We start from the raw sequence: 19,781 nt of genomic DNA on the forward strand, positions 1-19,781 counted from the left end.
TTTCAGAGTCATTCATCCCAAGAAATTGGAATACACATTTTACTCAAATCCACATGGGTCATTCTCAAGGATAGACCACATGTTAGGCCACAAAGACAGCATCAGCCAATTCAAGAGCATTGAAATCATCCCAACCATCTTATCAGACCACAGTGGAATTTAACTAACACTTAACAATCAACAAAAGATTAGCAACAGTCTCAAAATGTGGAAGCTCAACAGTACACTTCTTAACAACTTCTGGGTCAAAGAGGAAATCAAGGAAGAAATCAAAATGTTTCGAGAGTTCAATGAAAATGAAGACACAAGCTATCAAAATATGTGGGACACAGCTAAAGCAGTCCTAAGAGTGAATTTCATAGCTATACAAGCACACATTAGGAAACAAGAAAAAGCACAAATAAACAGCCTGATTGAACATCTTAAAGACCTAGAAGAAGAACAACAAAGGAATCCTAAAGCAACCAGAAGGACAGAAACCACTAAAGTTAGGGCAGAAATAAATAACATTGAGAATAGGAAAACCATACAAAAGATCAATGAAAGTAAATGTTGGTTCTTCAAAAGAGTTAACAAAATCAACAAACCTTTAGCCAGACTCACAAAACAAAAAAGAGAGAAGACCCAAACAAATCGGATAGTAAATGAAAGGAGATATCAGAACAGACACCGCAGAAATTCAACATATCATGCGAGGCTTCTATGAACAACTAACTATATGCCACCAAGCTAGAGAACCTGGAAGAAATGGACCATTTCCTAGATAACTACCAACTTCCAAAACTAAGTAAAGAGGAAGTGGATACCATGAACAGGCCCATCACAGCTAATAAAATTGAAACTGTTATCAAAAAACTCCCCAAAAATAAAAGTCCTGGACCAGATGGTTTTACAAATGAATTCTACAAAACCTTCAAAGAAGAACTAATACCTCTACTTTTAAAAGTCTTCCAGAAGATTGAAGACACTGGAATACTCCCTGCCAGCTTCTATGAAGCCAACATCACCCTGATACCAAAAGCAGACAGGGACACAACCAAAAAAGAAAACTACAGACCAATATCTCTGATGAACATAGATGCGAAAATATTGAACAAAATTCTAGCCAACTGGATACAGCAGTATATCAAAAAGATTGTTCATCATGACCAAGTGGGGTTTATCCCAGGCATGCAAGTTTGGTTTAATATACGTAAATCAATCAATGTGATCCACCACATCAACAAAAGCAAGACCAAAAACCACATTGTCATATCAATAGATGCAGAGACAGCCTTTGACAAAATACAACATCCCTTTATGATCAAAACACTACAAAAAATGGGAATGGATGGAAAATTCCTGAAGGTAGTAGAGTCTATATATAGCAAACCTACAGCCAACATCATACTCAGTGGGGAAAAACTGGAAGCATTTCCCCTCAGATCAGGTACTAGACAGGGCTGCCCACTATCACCATTACTATTCAACATAGTGTTGGAAGTTCTTGCCATAACAATCAGGCAGGAGCAAGGAATTAAAGGCATACAGATTGGAAGATAAGAAGTCAAACTCTCCTTATTTGCAGATGACATGACAGTATACATGGAAAAACCTAAGGAATCCAGCAAGAAGCTTTTGGAAATCATCAGGCAATACAGTAAGGTGTCAGGCTATAAAATTAACATTCAAAAGTCAGTGGCATTCCTCTATGTAAACACTAAGTTAGAAGAAATTGAAATCCAGAAATCAATTCCTTTTAGTATAGCAACAAAAACAATAAAATATCTAGGAGTAAACCTAGCCAAAGAAGTGAAAAACTTGTGTACTGAAAATTATGAGTCACTACTCAAAGAAATTGAAAAAGACACAAAGAAGTGGAAAGATATTCCATGTTCATGGGTTGGAAGAATTAACATCATCAAAATGAATATATTACCCAGAGCCATCTACAAATTTAATGCTATCCCCATCAAGATCCCAACCACATTTTTTAGGAGAATAGAAAAAATGCTACAAATGTTTATCTGGAACCAGAAAAGACCTAGAATTGCCAAAACAATCTTGAGAAAAAAGAACAGAACCGGAGGCATCACACTCCCAGATCTCAAACTGTATTATAGGGCCATTGTCATCAAAACTGCTTGGTACTGGAACATGAACAGACACACTGACCAGTGGAATAGAATTGAGAGCTCAGAAATGAGGCCCCACACGTATGGACATCTAATCTTTGACAAAGGGGCCCAAACTATTACATAGGGAAAGCAGAGTCTCTTCAACAAATGGTGTTGGAAACAATGGGTTGAAACATGCAGAAGAATGAAACTGAATCACTGTGTTTCACCAAATGCAAAAGAAAATTCCAAGTGTATCAAGGACTTGGATGTTAGACCACAAACTATCAAATACTTAGAGGAAAATATTGGCAGAACTCTTTTCTGCATAAATTTTAAAGACATTTTCAATGAAACGAATCTAATTACAAAGAAGACTAAGGCAAGTATAAACCTATGGGACTACATCAAATTAAAAAGCTTCTTCACAGCAAAAGAAACCACTACCCAAACCAAGAGACCCCTCAAAGAATGGGAGAAGATCTTGCCATGCTATACATCAGATAAGAGTTTAATAAGTAACAAATATAAAGAGCTTGCCAGACTTAACAACAAGACAACAAATAACCCCATCCAAAAATGGGGGGAGGACATGGACAGAATATTCACCACAGAAGAGATCCAAAAGGCCGAGAAACACATGAAAAAATGCTCTGAGTCTCTGATTGTCAGAGAAATGCAAATAAAGACAACAATGAGATATCACTTCACTCCTGTGAGAATGTCATACATCAGAAAAGGTAACAGCAGCAAATGCTGGAGAGGGTGTGGGGTCAAAGGAACCCTCCTGCACTGCTGGTGGGAATGTCAATGGGTCCAACCTCTGTGGAGAACAGTCTGGAGAACTCTCAGAAGGCTAGAAATGGACCTACCCTATGACCCTGCAATTCCTCTCCTGGGGATATATCCTAAGGAACCCAACACATCCATCCAAAAAGATCTGTGTACACATATGTTCTTGGCAGCACAATTTGTAATAGCCAAAACCTGGAAGCCACCCAGGTGTCCAACAACAGATGAGTGGCTGAACAAGTTGTGGTATATATACACAATGGAATACTACTCAGCTGTAAAAAATGGTGACTTCACCGTTTTCAGCCGATCTTGGATGGACCTTGAAAAACTCATGTTGAGTGAAATAAGTCAGAAACAGAAGGATGAATATGGGATGATCTCACTCTGAGGCAGAAGTTGAAAAACAAGATTAGAAAAGAAAACAGAAGTAGAACCTGAAATGGAATTGGCGTATTGCACCAAAGTAAAAGACTCTGCGGTGGGTGGGTGGGTGGGGAGAATACAGGTCCATGAAGGATGATGAATGACATAGTGGGCGTTATATGGTTAAATGGGAATCTGGGGAATGTTATGCATGTACAAACTATTGTATTTACTGTTGAATGTAAAACATTAATTCCCCAATAAAGAAATAAAGTATAAAAAAATAAAATAACAGTTTATACCTAAAAAAAAAAAAAAGAAAACTGAAGCCAAATTGCCACTTAGCACCAAGCACCAAGCACCAAAATCAGATTTAAAAAATCAACCAAAGACCTGGATATTAGACCAGAAACTATAAAAATACACAGAAGAAAACATTCACCATCTTTGGCTCATCTTGTATGGAGCATAGAGGGTTGTTAATGTTAGGTGATAAAAGTTAAAAAGAGAAAGATGAATACCAAATGATCTCACTCATAGGTGAAACTTGAGATAAGGACAGAAAGGGAAAACACAAAGTAAAGCTTAGACTAGGTTTGGTGTACTGCAAAGGACTCTGGGGAGGGAAGGGCAGGGAAGGGAAGGGAAAGAAAGGGGAGGGGAGGGAAGGGAAGGGAGGAACCTGGGGCTGGTGGAGTCCTAAATTGAAGGTGAGAGTGTTTTGTAGACACTTATCATGGGATGATACAAAATTGTACCCTTGTGTCAACAACTGTGTAAACCATTAACTACAAAATAAAATGTAGGGAAAGTGAATTATTTTTTTATTTGGATTTCCACAGAAGACTTAGATATTTGTTAAAAGTAGGTGGTGGCTGTTTTTTTTAAATTTTTAAAAAAATTTTGTCCCTTGGAGTAGAGCAAAGTGCACTGGAGATAAAAGAGTATCTAGAAGTCCAAAGATTTAGTAAATGTTTAATAATTAGTGTTCATTTGGTGTTTATAAAATCTTTGGATTCTAGGATTTCCATTACACATGTGAAACGTAGCTATGGATCTCTTCATAGTCCTAGTGATTTGTCTTTCTTGTTTGATTTCCCTTTTTTTATGGAATCAAAGCTATGCTAAAGGAAAGTTGCCACCTGGTCCTACTCCTCTCCCAATCATTGGAAATCTTCTACAGATAGGTACTAGTAATACTAGCAAGTCCCTCACCAAGGTAAGCAAGACACTTTTTTTTTTTTTAGAGCTATCTTTTTTTTTTAATATTTATTTTGTTTATTTATTCCCTTTTGTTGCCCTTGTTGTTTTATTGTTGTAGTTATTATTGTTGTTGTCGTTGTTGGATAGGACAGAGAGAAATGGAGAGAGGAGGGGAAGACAGAGAGGAGGAGAGAAAGCCAGACACCTGCAGACCTGCTTCACCGCCTGTGAAGCGACTCCCCTGCAGGTGGGGAGCCGGGGTTCGAACCGGGATCCTTATGCCGGTCCTTGTGCTTTGCGCCACCTGCGCTTAACCCGCTGCGCTACAGCCCGACTCCCCAAGACACATTTTTTTTTCCTCTAATTGTTTCCAATGAGTAAGTAAGGCACCTGTATTTCTAAGTAAAACATGGAACTTTAAAGAGAAGAGTCTACTGGTCATCTAGGCATGATCAAAACCATTATTCAACTAGAAGGCGTCCAGAGGGATTGAAGTCTATGAGATCATTTTGAAATGGTCAGAAATAGGAATTCTACATCCATATGTTCATACAGTAACCTAGGTTCTCTTCTCAGTAATTATCCTCTGGGGATAATTATCTTCTGAGGCAATAAAATTGTTTTCAATTAAGCCTATTGATGTATACAGTCACAACACTAAACTTTTCATAAGGACACACCTTTGAAGTTGAGAAAATATTAAGAAATTCAAGAACTTTCATAGTTGATGTTATATGCTATACAGGACTGCTTTACTTCTAGATACTTATGTAACAGTGTATCCCTAGAGGGTGATGCAGCAGCTGCCTCTCTCTCTCTCTGTCTCTCTCACCATTTTTCCATTTTATTGGATAGGACAGAGAGACATAAAGAGAGAGGAGCAGGAGAAAGGGAGAGGAATAGAGAGACACCAGCAGACCTGCCTCAACACTTGTGAATGTCTCCCTGCTGGTGTGGAAGGTGATGGAATTATCTCTAATATGTTTTCCCCTAGACAACTACTTTCTAGAATCTTTAGTATTTTGTGTTATTGGCTCTGAATTTGAAGAGATTGTATTAGCATCCCAGTTAATCTACTTGCTAATTTATGACATAGAACAAGTTTTAAATATCTGATTTTTCATCTCTATTCCTTTACATGTGAGGAATAATCATTTCTTTCTGACTACTTGAGTATATCATATATTTACCGAGTTTCTAAATGTCTACTTTTAGTTTTTTAAAAATTTCTTTATTATTGGGTAAAGACAGAGAGAAATTGAGAATGGAGGGGAAGGTAGAAAGGGAGAGAGACAGAGACAGATGCAGCCCTGCTTCACCATTTGTGAAGTTTTCTCCCTGCAGCTGGGGACCAGGGGCTTGAACCCAGGTCCTTGCATACAGTAATGTGTGTGTTTAACCAGGAGTACCACCAGCTGGCCCCGTCATTTGTTAGTCTGCATGTGTGGTATGGAGAAGCTCTGCTTATGCAGGAGAGATATATCATATATTATAACCATAAGAAGGAGGAAGAAACGTGATGCAATCATATCTTCAACAAAAAACTTCATAAATAATTAATACAAATAAAATCAATAACATATTGCCTATCACACCACCAACAAAAAACTCTATAATATTAGCTATGCTACCAATAAAATAATAATTGCTATTTGAGTAGAGTGGTTCCTTGTTAAATTCCTGGTTATAAAAATTGAAAACTTTTATATTGGGTGAATGAACATTAAAATGTGTATTTAAAGAGATTAAAACATTTTTTTCACTTGTCTACATTTGGTGGTGGTGGTTGCTGTTGGGGGTGTTATTGGGGCATCAGTGCTACAGGATGAGTTGTTCAGACACACATAGAGAGACAAAGGTTGAGAGAAATGGAGAGTGAAAGAGACCACAGTGCTCTTCACTTTAGTGCTGGGGTGGTGAAGCTTCAGCCTGGGTCTCACACCTGAAGGGACAAAGCTTCCTGAGCAGTGAAGCAGGCCTACAGGTTTCTCACTTCCTCTCCCCCTTTCCTCTCTCAACTTCTGTCTTATCCAATAAAATGGAAAGAATGGCTGCCAGGAGCAGCGGATTCATAGTGCTGGCACCAAGCCCCAGTGATAAACCTGGAGGCAAAAGAAAAAAGTTCTATCTGTCTAACTTGGGAATAACAATGCTGCTGTTGGTTCTGGCAACGTGATTACTAAATACAGCAGCACAGTATTCAAGTGAGCTATTATGTTGTGAAGACATTTAGATGTAAATATCTCACGGTTCTCATATCTTCTGCTCTTTTTTTCCCCCCAGCTAGCACAAGATTATGGCCCCGTGTTCACTGTATACATTGGCATGAAGCCCACTGTGGTGCTGCACGGGTATGAAGCCGTGAAGGAAGCCTTGGTTGATCACAGCGAGGTGTTTTCCGGCAGAGGGAGCTTCCCAGTGATAGACAGAATCTTTCAAGGGGCAGGTATGCTTCTACTAGGGTGTGTTTGGGTCTGTGAGTTACAAATTCTCTAATAGACTAAGGGATGGAGAAATCACAAGTATGTAGAGAAATTTATAGAAATGTCACTCTTCCTACACTGAACAAAACATTACTACATTTGAAATTATGAAAGTGACTCAGGGGAGTCAGTTGGTAGCGCAGCAGGTTAAGTGCACGCAGTGTGAAGCACAAGAACCAGTATAAGGATCCTGGTTGGAGCTCCCGGCTCCCCACCTGCAGGGGGGTCACTTCACAGGTGGTGAAGCCAGGTCTGCAGGTGTCTATCTTTCTCTCCCCCTCTCTGTATTCCCCTCCTCTCTCCATTTCTCTCTGTCCCATCCAACAACAACAACAACAACAACAATAATAACAACAATAACTACAACAATAAAACAAGAAGGGCAACAAAAGAGAATAAATAAATATTATAAAAAAAGAAAGTGACTCAGAATCTTGAGAAAACATGAACTGTAGCAAAAGCAAGTCACTTAACTACTAGTGCTTTATGAATTTACCACTTCTTCTAGCGTTTGCCCTTCTTCCATAGCCAGTCAACAGGTCAGGTTGAAAGCTGTCAGGAGCTGCTTGTTGCTGGCTTTGAAAGTGACTGGGATCCATGTGGATTCAGTCGGCTAGGAAGGATTGTCAGTTTCCCCAATGAATGGGTACTCACGGGATGCACCACGAGAAGGTCGATCCAATGCATCCCAATTTACCACTAATTCATATTCATTTCAGATTATGGCTAGTTAAGAATACAGAGAAAGAAAGGTGATGGGGGTAGGAGCTGTGGCACACCGGGTTAAGCGCACATAGTACTAAGTGCAAGGTCCTGTGCAAGGATCCAGGTTCAAGACCCCAGCTTGCCAGACTAGCCTGAGGGTGTTTCCTCCCTGGCACGTGCTCTCTGGGTTGGAGAGAACTCCACCAGAGCCAGCCTAGGCTGCTGCTTACTCAGCACCGGAGAGGAACCAGGAACTCTTGTGGCTGAGCGAACGCAATGCAATGCTTTTATTGATCAGAGAAAAATGCCTTTATATCTTCTGAAGCGGAAGTGGTAGGTCGGAAAAGGAAATGGGTAGGACAGGGGGTGGAGAGGAGAAAAGAGAGAGAAAGTAGCAAGTTTCCATCTAACCAGTGGGGATTAAACCAATGCCCTGGAGGCAGGGCCGGTCTCAGATAAAACAATGATTATGTAAATAGACCACAGCATCAAGCAATATAGCATGGAGCAGGGGGGCAGCTGGCATAATGCCCAACACAGCTCCCAACTGCGGGGGTTGGGGGGATAGGATAGAGAAGTGAGAGGGAAAAAAATAATCTGCTCATCAACTGTTGAGTTTGCTTCCTGATCTGAGTCATGATGGTTAAGAGATTATATTAGGAAGTCTTCACAGGATGTAGAGTCAACATAGGTTTGGACTATTTCCAACTCTCTCCTTCCATTTTCTCTTGTTCTAAAAACTTGACTATTTAAACCCATTAGAGTACAATGCAATAGGTACAAACGTGCTCTGAAAGCTGGATGATGGGAACACTAACTGTGAGTATGGATTGGGGTTGATAATGGCAAAATCTTTAGGAGTAAGTATTTAAACTGTATTCCACTTGGATTGGTAGCTGGATTTTGACTGTTTAGTCCTTAGCTGGCTTCATAGGTTTAAGCAAAAAGAGAGAAAGCCTGAATGTAGTAGTTTCTTCCCTGTGGTTGCTCTCTGACATCTTCCTGGACCAGTTTCTTATGAGGATGGCTTTTCTTGACACTATTTAAGCTCTGGAAGTCCAAAGTTAAATTTCTTTAATGCTAAGAATACGTAAAAAATATTTTTAATAGAGCATAAGTGGGGGTCAGGGAGTGGTGCACCCAGTTGAGTGCACACCTTACCATGCTCAAGGATCTGGGTTTGAGCCCCTGCTCCTTACCTGGACAAGCCATGAATCCAGTCTTCAGGTGTCTCTTTTTCTTTCTCACCCCATTCTCAATTTCTCTCTGTTCTATCAAATATAATAGAAAGAAAGAATAAAACAAAACAAAAAAGCAAATGTATTTTTTAAATATTTATTTATTTATTCCTTTTTGTTGCCCTTGTTATCTTAATTTTTGTAGTTATTATTGTTGTTGTTGATGTTGTCATTGTTGGATAGGACAGAAATGGAGAAAGGAGGGGAAGACAGAGAGGGGGAGAGATAGATAGACACCTGCAGACCTGCTTCACCACCTGTGAAGTGACAGGTAGGGAGCCGAGGGCTTGAACTGGGATCCTTAAGCAAGGCCCTTACGCTTTGCGCCATGTGCGCTTAACCCACTGTGCTACCACCCGACTCCCAAAAGCAATTAAAAAAATTATTTGTAAAATAAAAATAGAAAATATAAACAAATCCATAGAAAAATGGGGTGAAATTCCATACATTTCCCACCACCAGAGTTCTATATCCCATCCCCTCCATTGGAAACGTCCCTATTCTTTATCACTCTGGGGGTATGGGCCAAAGATCATTATGGGGTACAGAAGGTGGGAGGTCTGGCTTCTATAATTGCTTCTCTGATGGACATGGACATTGACAGGTTGATCCATATCCAGCCTGTCCCTATCTGTCCCTACTTGGGAGGGCTCTGGAGAGGTGAGGTTCCAGGGTACATTGCTGAGGTTGTCTGTCCAAGGAGTCAGGTTAGCATCGTGGTAGCATCTGCAACTTAATGTTTGGAATGTATTCTTTCTCCCCCCCCACTCCAGCTCTATTTCACTATTTCTCTTTGTCTCTATCATAATTATAAAGGAACAACAACAGAAGAGGAGCAGTGAACAACAACATAAGAGGAGGAGTATAGACATTGAACCCCAGTGATAACTGTGGTAACAAAATAAAGTTCTGTGTCCTCCCATCTGCTAATTACCATTGTTCTCACAAAATCTTAAACAGTTTCATTACTCTGAACCACCCCCTTTATTTTCAACTTCACGTATTTTAATGTTCTATATCCCACATGAGGGAAGTTCTCCTCCTCACTGCAGTAAGCATAATACCTCCAGTCCTACCCATCTATGCCCTGAAGGATAAAAAAAATCACCTTTTCAAACTGCATAGTAGTATTCCACTAAATACATAACCCATGACTTTTAAAAAATATTTTATTTATTAATAAAAGGAGAGGAGGAGATAGAAAGAACCAGATATCACTCTGGTACATGTGCTGCTGGGAACTGAACTCTGGATCTCATGCTTGAGAGTTCAGTACTTTATCCACTGGGATACTTCCTGGACCAGTCCCATGACTTCTTTATCCAGTTGTCTGTCAATGAACTTTCAATTGTTTCGAATCCTTGACTATTGTGAATAATGCAGTTATGAACATAAGGGGTAGATATAACCCTTAAACTAGTTGAAACCGTAAATTTTGACAGTAAATATATTTTAATTTTTTAATATTTATTTAGTTATCCCTTTTTTGTTGCTCTTGTTTTATTGTTGTAATTATTGTTGGTGTAGTAGTTGTTGGATAGGACAGAGAGAAATGGAGAGAGGAGGGGAAGACAGAGAGGGGGAGAGAAAGATAGACACCTGCAGACCTGCTTCACTGCCTGTGAAGCGACTCCCCTGCAGATGGGGATCCAGGAGCTTGAACCGGGATCCTTAATGCCAGTCTTGGCGCTTTGCGCCACCTGCGCTTAACCCACTGTGCACCTGACTCCTGCAGTAAATATATTTTTTAGTAGTAGATAGAGATATTTATTTATAAAATGTAAATATTGATAAGACTACAGGATAAGAGGGGTATATTTCCACACAATGTCTACCCCTAGAGCTCCATATCCAATCCCTTCCCTTGATAGCTTTCCTATCTATTCTTTATCATCTGGGATCACTGACCCAGAATCATTGTGGGGTGCAGAAAGTGGAAGGTCTGGCTTCTGTAATTGCTTCCCTGCTGAACATGGGCATTGACAAGTCAATTCGTACTCCCAGACTGTCTCTCTCTTCCCCTAGTGGGACAGTGATCTGGTGAGGTGGGGCTCCATGACACATGGTGGGGTCCTCTGCCCAAGGAAGTTGGGTTGGCATCATGGTATCATCTAGAACCTGGTGACTTAAAAAGAGTTAAAATATAATGCAGAACAAATTGTTGACTACACATGAACCTAAAGGCAAGAATATTGCAGATAAATAATTGGGGCCTCTGTTTTGGAAAAAGCTAGTAGGTCTGTTTTAGGTATAGTCAGGAGAGCTCATGACTTTACTAGTTTTTTTCCTGAGCCTGACATCTAATATGCAGGTGGACCCAGGTTATTGTCTGGGTAGATGGTGTCATTAAATATATATTTTAAATATTTATTTATTCCCTTTTGTTGCCCTTGTTGTTTTATTGTTGTAGTTATTATTGTTGTTATTGATGGCATCATTGTTGGATAGGACAGAGAGAAATGGAGAGAGGAGGGGAAGACAGAGAGGGGGAGAGAAAGACACCTGCAGACCTGCTTCACCCCCCCCCCCCTCGTGAAACAACTCCCCTGCAGGTGGGGAGCAGGGGGCTCAAACTGGGATTCTTACGCTGGTCCTTGCGCTTTGCGCCGCCTGGTCATTAAATATTTTAAGAGAGTAAGCAGGAGAAATAGAACTTCCTGTTAATTACTTCAGCTGTCACAACTATGTTTACATCTGTGCTTAAGTGTCCTTGTCATTATCTCAAAGACTCCGATACAGTTAATGTGACCATGGAGATCATTCTGTTTTCCTCTGTCCCGATAGGAATTGTTTTCAGCAACGGAGAAACATGGAAACAAACACGACGTTTCTCTCTCATGGTTTTGCGGAACATGGGGATGGGGAAGAAGACTATTGAAGAGAGAATTCAAGAGGAAGCCTTGTGTCTGGTGGAAGCATTGAAAAAAACCAATGGTGTGTATTTCTTTATGGAATTAACCATAATAGTATGGGTAGACTATATGCTATCACAAATAGATTGGAGAGATATAATAAGAGGTGAGGGGTAACAGGCATTTTCTTTTGATTTACATGATAACAAGGAGAGGTGAAATTATAAGAAGTTTTTTTTTTCAGGCACCTGGTTGATAGGGGCAGTGATGTCTTCACTGTATAGCTTCCAGAGTCAATTAGGATTCTTCCTTTTCATGGTAGTGGAAAGAGCAAAGAAACAAGTGTTCTTAAGAGAGTCAGGCATGGGACTCAAAACTTCTTTTATTATTGGATAGAGACAGAGAGAAATTGAGATAGAGGACAGAGACAGAGAGACACTTGTATCCCTGCTTTACCTGTTTTTTTATTTGTGAAGCTTTCCCCTTGCAGGTGGGGGACCAGGAGCTTGAACCTGGGTCCTTACTCTGTAATGTGAGTTCCTAACTAGGTGCATCACATTACAGTCCCCAGACCTCAAAACTTCTTCCACCTTCTGTGGGGCTACCTTTAACTAAGAGAATCTTGGATATGGTTATCTATGTGCACCGGAAGGAAAAAAAATTTTATAGTATGTCTTGGGGCTACAACTATTTAAAATACTAAGTAACTTCCCTAGGGACTTCTTGAGAAAAATTGCAAATACTTTGTGATATATGCATACCAAATCGTTATGCCTTATAGCTTTAACTTATATAGTACTGTAACTACTATCTGAATGAAACAAATGAGAAAGTATTGGCCTTTATTGGGTGAACTTGCATTAACCTCCGCTCAGTGTGTAGAGCTGTATGTATTCACCTGAACGGGATTATTTTTTTATTTTTATTTATTTATTTATTTTGCCTTCAGGGCTATTGCTGGGGTTTGGTACCTGCACCACGAATCCACTGCTCCTGGAGGCTATTTTTTCCTTCCCTTTTGCTGCCCTTGTTGTTTTATCCTTGTTGTGGTTATTATTATTATTGTCATTGGTGATGTTGTTGTTGGACAGGACAGAGAAATAGAGAGAGGAGGGAAAGACAGAGGGGGAGAGAAAGATAGACACCTGCAGACCTGCTTCACTGCCTGTGAAGGGACTCCACTGCAGGTGGGGAGCCGGGGGCTCGAACCGGGATCCTTAAGCCTGGTCCTTGTGCTTCACGCCAGGTGTGCTTAACCCACTGCACTACCGCCTGACCCCCGAATGGGGTTATTTGTGAAGAGAAGGACTTACTGTTGTCCAAATATGCTCACTGTTTTGTTTGTTTAACATAGGTGTGTGTATGTCCCTTTGAATAAATGTCTTCATTTCTTTTGCATATGTCTCTTCAGATTAGTATTCTCATGTTCTCTGGGTATATGTTTAAGAGTGCAATTTCTAGAACATAGTTGTTTCTATTTTTATTTTTTAATGTTTATTTATTTATTTTTCCCTTTTGTTGCCCTTGCTTTTTATTGTTGTTATAGTTATTGGTGTCATCATTGTTAGATAGGACAGAGAAACAGAGAGAGGAACGGGAGACAGAGAGGGCGAGAGAAAGAAAGACACCTGCAGACCTGCTTCACCATCTATCTGTGAAGCGACTCCCCTGCAGGTGGAGAGCCAGGGGCTCGAACCCGGATCCTTATGCCGGTCCTTGCTCTTCACACCACGTGTGCTTAACCTGCTGTGCTACTGCCTGACTTCCTCAACTGTTATTTTCTAGATAAATCTTGAATCTCTCCTGAGTTTTAGCGTTTGCTTAGTTTCCTATGGATGTCTCAGGTAAGGATTCACTGTGAGAGCTGAATTTCATATGTAGATCCAAACAAGGGAGAGAGAATCAGAGAATCATTCTGGCATGAGCAATACTAGGAATAAAACTTGCAACTTTATTCTGGAGTGTCCAGTATTTCATGCACTGTGCTACTTCTGTGGCTGATAAATGTAATCGATTGAATGACCTTTTCTAATTTGTTTTCCTCCTATTTGGAAATGATACACATAGGAGACTAATGAAAAATCCACTCATAATTTGGGCTGGACTAGTCAGCTTTGTTTTAGAGAAGATAATTAGTGTTTTAGGAATGTTCAGTCTATAGGGATGATGGCATGTGCAGATAGTTGTTACATTTTAAAGTCTTAACGTTTTTTCCTTCCTTCCTTCCTTCCTTCCTTCCTTCCTTCCTCCATCCCTCCCTCTCTTTCTCTCTCTCTTTTTCTTTCTTTCCTTCCATTTCTTTCTTTCTTTTTTCTTTCTTTTTTTCTCTTTCTTTCTTGCTTTTTTAAAATATTTATCTTATTTATTTATTCCCTTTTTGTTGCCCTTGTTGTTTTATTGTTGTAGTTATTATTGTTGTTGTCGTTGTTGGGTAGGACAGATAGAAATGGAGAGAGGAGGGGAAGACAGAGAGGAAGAGAGAAAGATAGACACCTGCAGACCTGCTTCACCGCCTGTGAAGCGACTCCCCTGCAGGTGGGGAGCCGGGGGCTGGAACAGGGATCCTTATGCCAGTCCTTGTGCTTTGCGCCACCTGCGCTTAACCCACTGCGCTACAGCCCGACTCCCTCTTTCTTTCTTTCTTTCTTTCTTTCTTTCTTTCTTTCTTTCTTTCTTTCTTTCTTTCTTTCTTTCTTTCTTTCTCTCTTCAGCTCAAATGTATATGAAGGTGTACTCTAAAGTTTAACTTATCTTGCTTCTAGCTTCTCCCTGTGACCCAGCTTTACTTTTGGGCAGTGCTCCCTGCAATGTGATCTGCTCCATTATTTTCCAGAATCGTTTTGAGTACAGTGATAACAAACTGTTAACTCTGGTAGATTATTTTCATGAAAACCTCAGAATTGCAAGCACATCCTGGATACAGGTAAGGCCGCAATTTTCTTTTCTTTTAAAAAATTTTTAAATTTATTTTTAAACAGAGAAAGAGAGACATTGGGGGGCAGAGACAGATGAAGAAGAAAGACAGAAAGAGGGGTGGAGGTTGTAGCACACCTGGCTGAGTGCACGTGTTACAATGCACATGTACCCAGGTTAGAGCCCCTGGTCCCCACCTATGGGAGAGAGCTTTGTGAGAGATGAAGTGGTGCTTCAGGTGTCTCCTCTCTCCTTCTCTCCCTCTCCCCCTACCCTCTCAACTTCTGGCTGTATCTATCCAGTAAATAATAATAATAATGATAATAATAAGCCTGCAGCATTGTTTCACCACTTATGAAGCTTTCCTCCTGTAGGTAGGGACCAGGGGCTTGAACTTGGATCTTTGTGCACTGTAAGGTGTGCTCAACCAGGTGCACCACTACGTGGCCTCTCAAGGTGTTCTTTCACTACTGCTCCAACTATTTCAAAATGCTAAAAGTAATGTTTATCAACTATTGTTTCTAATCCATTAGTGAGTGATCAAATCAGCTTAATGTATTGAAATAAAATTTATAAAAATATTGTAATTAAATGAGAAACTCATGTTCCAATTTGTAGCTAATAATTTTTTTGAGATTAACTTTCCCCCAATCTTTATATTGATATATGGTGTTATAAGATGTGTTTTGTACTATTGAAAATGCTGAGAAAATGTTATTATGTTGTATAATCATTACTAACTAACATTCTGGGTGGGTTATAAGGTCATGATATATTCTACTTGGGGAAAAAAACTTAAAGAACAAGTGTATTGTAGTTTTCTGAACACTAAACTCTCACTCTAGACTTAACCATATTTTCCAAAGTAACCTAGTGGGGCCAGGTTAAGTGCACACCCGGTTAAGTGCACACATTACAATGAACAAGGACCCAGGTTCAAGTCCCTGGTCCCCCCCTGCAGGAGGAAAGCTTCACAAGTAGTGAAGCAGGGCTGCAGGTGTCTCTCTCTCTCCCCCCTTCTCTCTTAACTTCTTTCTGTCTCTAATAGTAAAAGTAAATAGAAATATTTTAAAAAAAAAAACAAAAAGTAAATTAACCTAGCGAGAAACAGAAATAAACAAAACCTAGAATTTAGACCTATCAAGCTACCAGGCTGAATAAATTGCTTCTGTGCCTACCAAAAGTCCTAAGTCATAAAGGTGCTGTTTAAAGTAAGTCAGTACATACCTGACCTGGCCATAACCATGCAAAGAAGACAATGCATACATTCTACTGTGAAATTTTTAAGTTGGGGCTGGATGGTGGCATGTCAGCTAGAGAGCACACATTACCATGTGCAAGGGCTGGGGTTAAACCCCAGTTTCTGTGTGTGTGGGAAGCTTCAAGAGCCGTGAAGCAGTACTGCAGGTGTCTCTTTCTCTCTCTCCCTATCTTCCTCTTCCAATTTTCAATCAATTTTTCTCTGTCCTGTCAAATAAAAGACACACACACACACACACACACACACACACACACACACACACACACACTGAGAGAGAGAAAGAAGAGAGAGAGAGGACCAGACGGCACACCTGGTTAAGTGCACATGTTACAATGCACAAAGGCCCAGGTCAATCCCTGGTCCCCACCTGCAGTGGGAAGGTTTCACGACTGGTGAATCAGGGCTTCAGGTGTCTCTGTCTCTTTCCCTCTCCATCTCTCCCTCTCCTCTCAATTTCTCTCTGACTCTACTCAATAATAAATAAAGTGATTAAAAATTTAAAAGAGAAAAAGAAGGAGAGAGAGATAGAGAGAAGGAAAAAGAGTGAAAAAGTTGCTACTAGGAGCTGTGGAGTTTTAGTCTAGGCACAGAGCTCCAGTGATTACTCAACCGGCAACATAAAAACAAAAGCAAAAACAATAGCAACACAAAGCCACAACCCTTCTAAACACAGATAACGCAGGTCTTCTTCTTCTTTTTTTTTTTTTTAACTTTGTAATATTTATATTCCCCTTCGTTGCCCTTGTTGTTTTACTGTTGTAGTTATTATTGTTGTTGTTGGATAGGAATAGAGAAAAATAGAGAGAGGAGGGGAAAACAGGGAGGGGGAGAGAAAGACAGACACCTGCACACCTGCTTCACCACTTGTGAAGCGACTCCTCTGCAGGTGGGGAGTGGGGGGCTCGAACCGGGATCCTTACCACGATCCTTGTGCTTTGCACCACATGTGATTAATCTTCTGCATGACTGCCCGACTCATGCAGCTCTTCTTTAACCTTCATATTATACTTTTTTCATTAAAAATATGATTGTTGTAATTTTTTTAGGCAAGCTCTGGAAATGTGTACAGGGTTAATAGGGTTCAGTTTCCATGAGGGGTTCAGTGTTTTCCACTGGTTCACTAAGTCTTCTGAGCCCCCAAACCTCCTCTGGGAAGAAGTGGTATGTTCTTGAATTCATTTAGAGTTTAAAATTATGAAACAAATTCAATTAGTTTCTAAATTGCTTTGTCACTCTTACATACTGTATCTCTGATCATTTTATCAGTTTTCTCTCCTACAAATTCTCTCACTGGAAGCAGGTCTTTGTCATCTTCATCTACTCAGAATATAGCAAATTGTCTGGTACATTATAGGGTCTATGAACGTTTGCTGAATAAATGAGTGCTTCTTTTTTTTTTCAGCTCTACAATATTTTTCCTTCTTTAATACATTATCTCCCAGGATCTCATAATGAGTTATTTCAGAATATTGCCAAGCAGAAAAAGTTTATTTTGGAGCAAGTAGAAGAACATCAAGAATCACTGGACTTCAATAACCCTCGAGACTTTATTGACTACTTTCTGATTAAGATGGAAAAGGTATTATGTGGCCTTGAATTTTCTATTTTATCTGTGTGAGTGAAGTGACTAAGAGATTAACTTTATTATTTCAGTGAAGATGGAATATTATATTTTGTGTGTGTAGGAAACACACAGATACACACTTTCTTTTTAAAAATATATATTTTTAATATTTTATTTATTTATTAATGAGAGAGATAGGAGAGAGAGAGAGAGAGAGAAAGAACCAGATATTATTCTGACACATGTGCTGCCGGGGACTGAACTCAGGACCTCATGCTTGAGAGACCAAAATTTCATCCACTGCGCCACCTCCCAGACCACAGATACACACTTTCAATGCTTCCTGGTGAGTTTTTCATTTAGATAAGGAGATGGAGAGATACACAGAGAGACAGGAGAGACACTGTACTACCAGAGCATTCCCCTCAGCCATGGCACCTTCCATGTGGTACCGGCCTCAAAACCAGGTCACACAAACAGCAAAGCAAGTACCCAGTGAGGTAGACTCTCTCTCTGGTTGTGATGTTAGGATACTAAAACAAATGTCCCTTACTAGGGATATAGCACATTTGTATGGTATATTTGTGCTATCTTGTATGTCCTAAGGTAATTTTAAATTTGCCCTGCAACTGAATTAGAGGACTTCATATTTACTTTGTCAATTAAAGATGGTTCTTTTTTTTTAATATGGAATTTTAAATGGAAATGCATGCTTTCAAATAAACAGGTGTAGGCACACAAACGTTGAAGATGAGTGTCGACATTAACTAAATCCCATGCACGAAAGATGTAACAAAATAAGTGAACATGAGAACGTGTATAGAAATCTAGAAAGGAATATCTTTGGCAGACTCTAGGAAATCCTCACCGATGAGGTAGCTACTGAGTAAGTTCTATTTTTGGTGAACAAATGACAAAACTAAATTCAGGAAATACTAGGTGCAGTGATCACTGCTTGGAGTTTTCAAAGAGGTTATTTTGATTGGGACTGAGGAGCCTTGGGTGTTATGTTGGGTACCATGATACAGTATGGGGTTGGTGGTTCTGGAGACTTTTATGAGAAATTTAGATATTACATTATAGAACTGACAGAGCACAGCAGTCATGACTTTATAACTATTATTAGTGAGAGAAATTATAGGGTAGTGGGGCCAGGTGGTGGCGCACCTGGTGAGCACACGTTACAATGCTCAAGGATATGGATTCAAGCTTCTGGTCCCCATCTGCAGGGGGGCTTTGTGAGAGGTGAAGCAGTGCTGCAGGTATCTCTGTCTCTGTCTCTCTCTCTCTCTATCATTCCCTTCTCTCTTGATTTCTGGCTATCTGTATCCAATAAATAAACTGAAGTTAGTAAAAAAAAATTAAAGAAAAGAAAGAAATCATAAGGTAGCCAATTGGTTCTAGCTGGTGAGAAAGGAAGGACTGAATAGCAGTTTGTAGCTCTGATTACAGTTTAATGGTGGAATCCTAACATCTCATCTATGTTTACTTTATGGTACAGCACTCTAAGTTCTGGCTTAATGGTGCCCAGGTGGTGTTGGTTGGGTGCACATATTACACATAGTGTGCAAGGACCCAGGTTCAAGTCCTTAGTTCCCACCTGTAGAGGGAAAGCTTCACAAGTGATAAAGCAGGGCTACTGATGTCTCTCTCCCTCTCTATCTCCCTATCCCTTCTCAATTTCTCCCTGTCTCTATCCAATAAATAACTAATAAATAAACAAACAAATAAAATGAATTCTGACTTAATTGGCCAAATCAAGCAAATAATAATGCTCAATTGACTTATTTTTGATACCACTAAGGATTTATTGTTATTATTGTTGTTGTCTTTTACAATTTATCAAACAATTCTAATATGACCTTTCCAGGAAAAACACAATAAGCAGTCAGAATTCACTATGGAGAATTTGATCATTACCGTCTGGGATGTGTTCAGTGCTGGAACAGAGACAATAAGCACCACTCTGAGATATGGACTGCTATTCCTGATTAAGTACCCAGAGGTGGCAGGTATGATCATGGGTGATGGGCAGGGTGGAATTCCAGGCAAGAACTGTCAGACAACCCTGGCCCACCATTCACCCACCCAGCCAGTGGAGAAGGAACATTTCTGTCACAAGCAGAAAACTGAAGGGCAAACATCATTGTTTTCCCCCCATTATGGCGGAATGTCTTTGATTCCAGTCACGACATGTACAGTCAGCACAAGTCTTAGGATTTGGGAAGAAGTAGCTTTCCTAAGAAGAACTCACTTTTAGAACCAGCATAAGGATCCCGGTTCAAGCCCCTGGATCCCCACCTGCAGG

General features: G+C 40.0%; 1 protein-coding gene across 2 annotated transcripts in view; it reads left to right on the forward strand.

The window, feature by feature from the left end:
• The window catches only part of LOC103126401 (cytochrome P450 2C21-like), a 76,558-nt gene that overhangs the window by 46,873 nt on the left and 9,904 nt on the right, over positions 1 to 19,781 (forward strand). Inside the window, exons 1-6 of one of the 2 annotated variants that reach the window (XM_007537303.3) lie at positions 4,275 to 4,473; positions 6,741 to 6,903; positions 11,668 to 11,817; positions 14,498 to 14,658; positions 17,312 to 17,488; positions 19,344 to 19,485. In XM_007537303.3, the coding sequence (XP_007537365.1) occupies positions 4,306 to 4,473; positions 6,741 to 6,903; positions 11,668 to 11,817; positions 14,498 to 14,658; positions 17,312 to 17,488; positions 19,344 to 19,485 (961 nt within the window). In that variant the 5' untranslated portion in view covers positions 4,275 to 4,305. Of the gene's footprint in view, positions 1 to 4,274; positions 4,474 to 6,738; positions 6,904 to 11,667; positions 11,818 to 14,497; positions 14,659 to 17,311; positions 17,489 to 19,343; positions 19,486 to 19,781 lie in introns of those variants that run through there. The other variant, XM_060192445.1, reaches the window with a different exon arrangement.

This window comes from Erinaceus europaeus, chromosome 1 (assembly GCF_950295315.1).
Source record: "Erinaceus europaeus chromosome 1, mEriEur2.1, whole genome shotgun sequence".
NCBI classification, from domain to species: Eukaryota; Metazoa; Chordata; class Mammalia; order Eulipotyphla; family Erinaceidae; genus Erinaceus; species Erinaceus europaeus.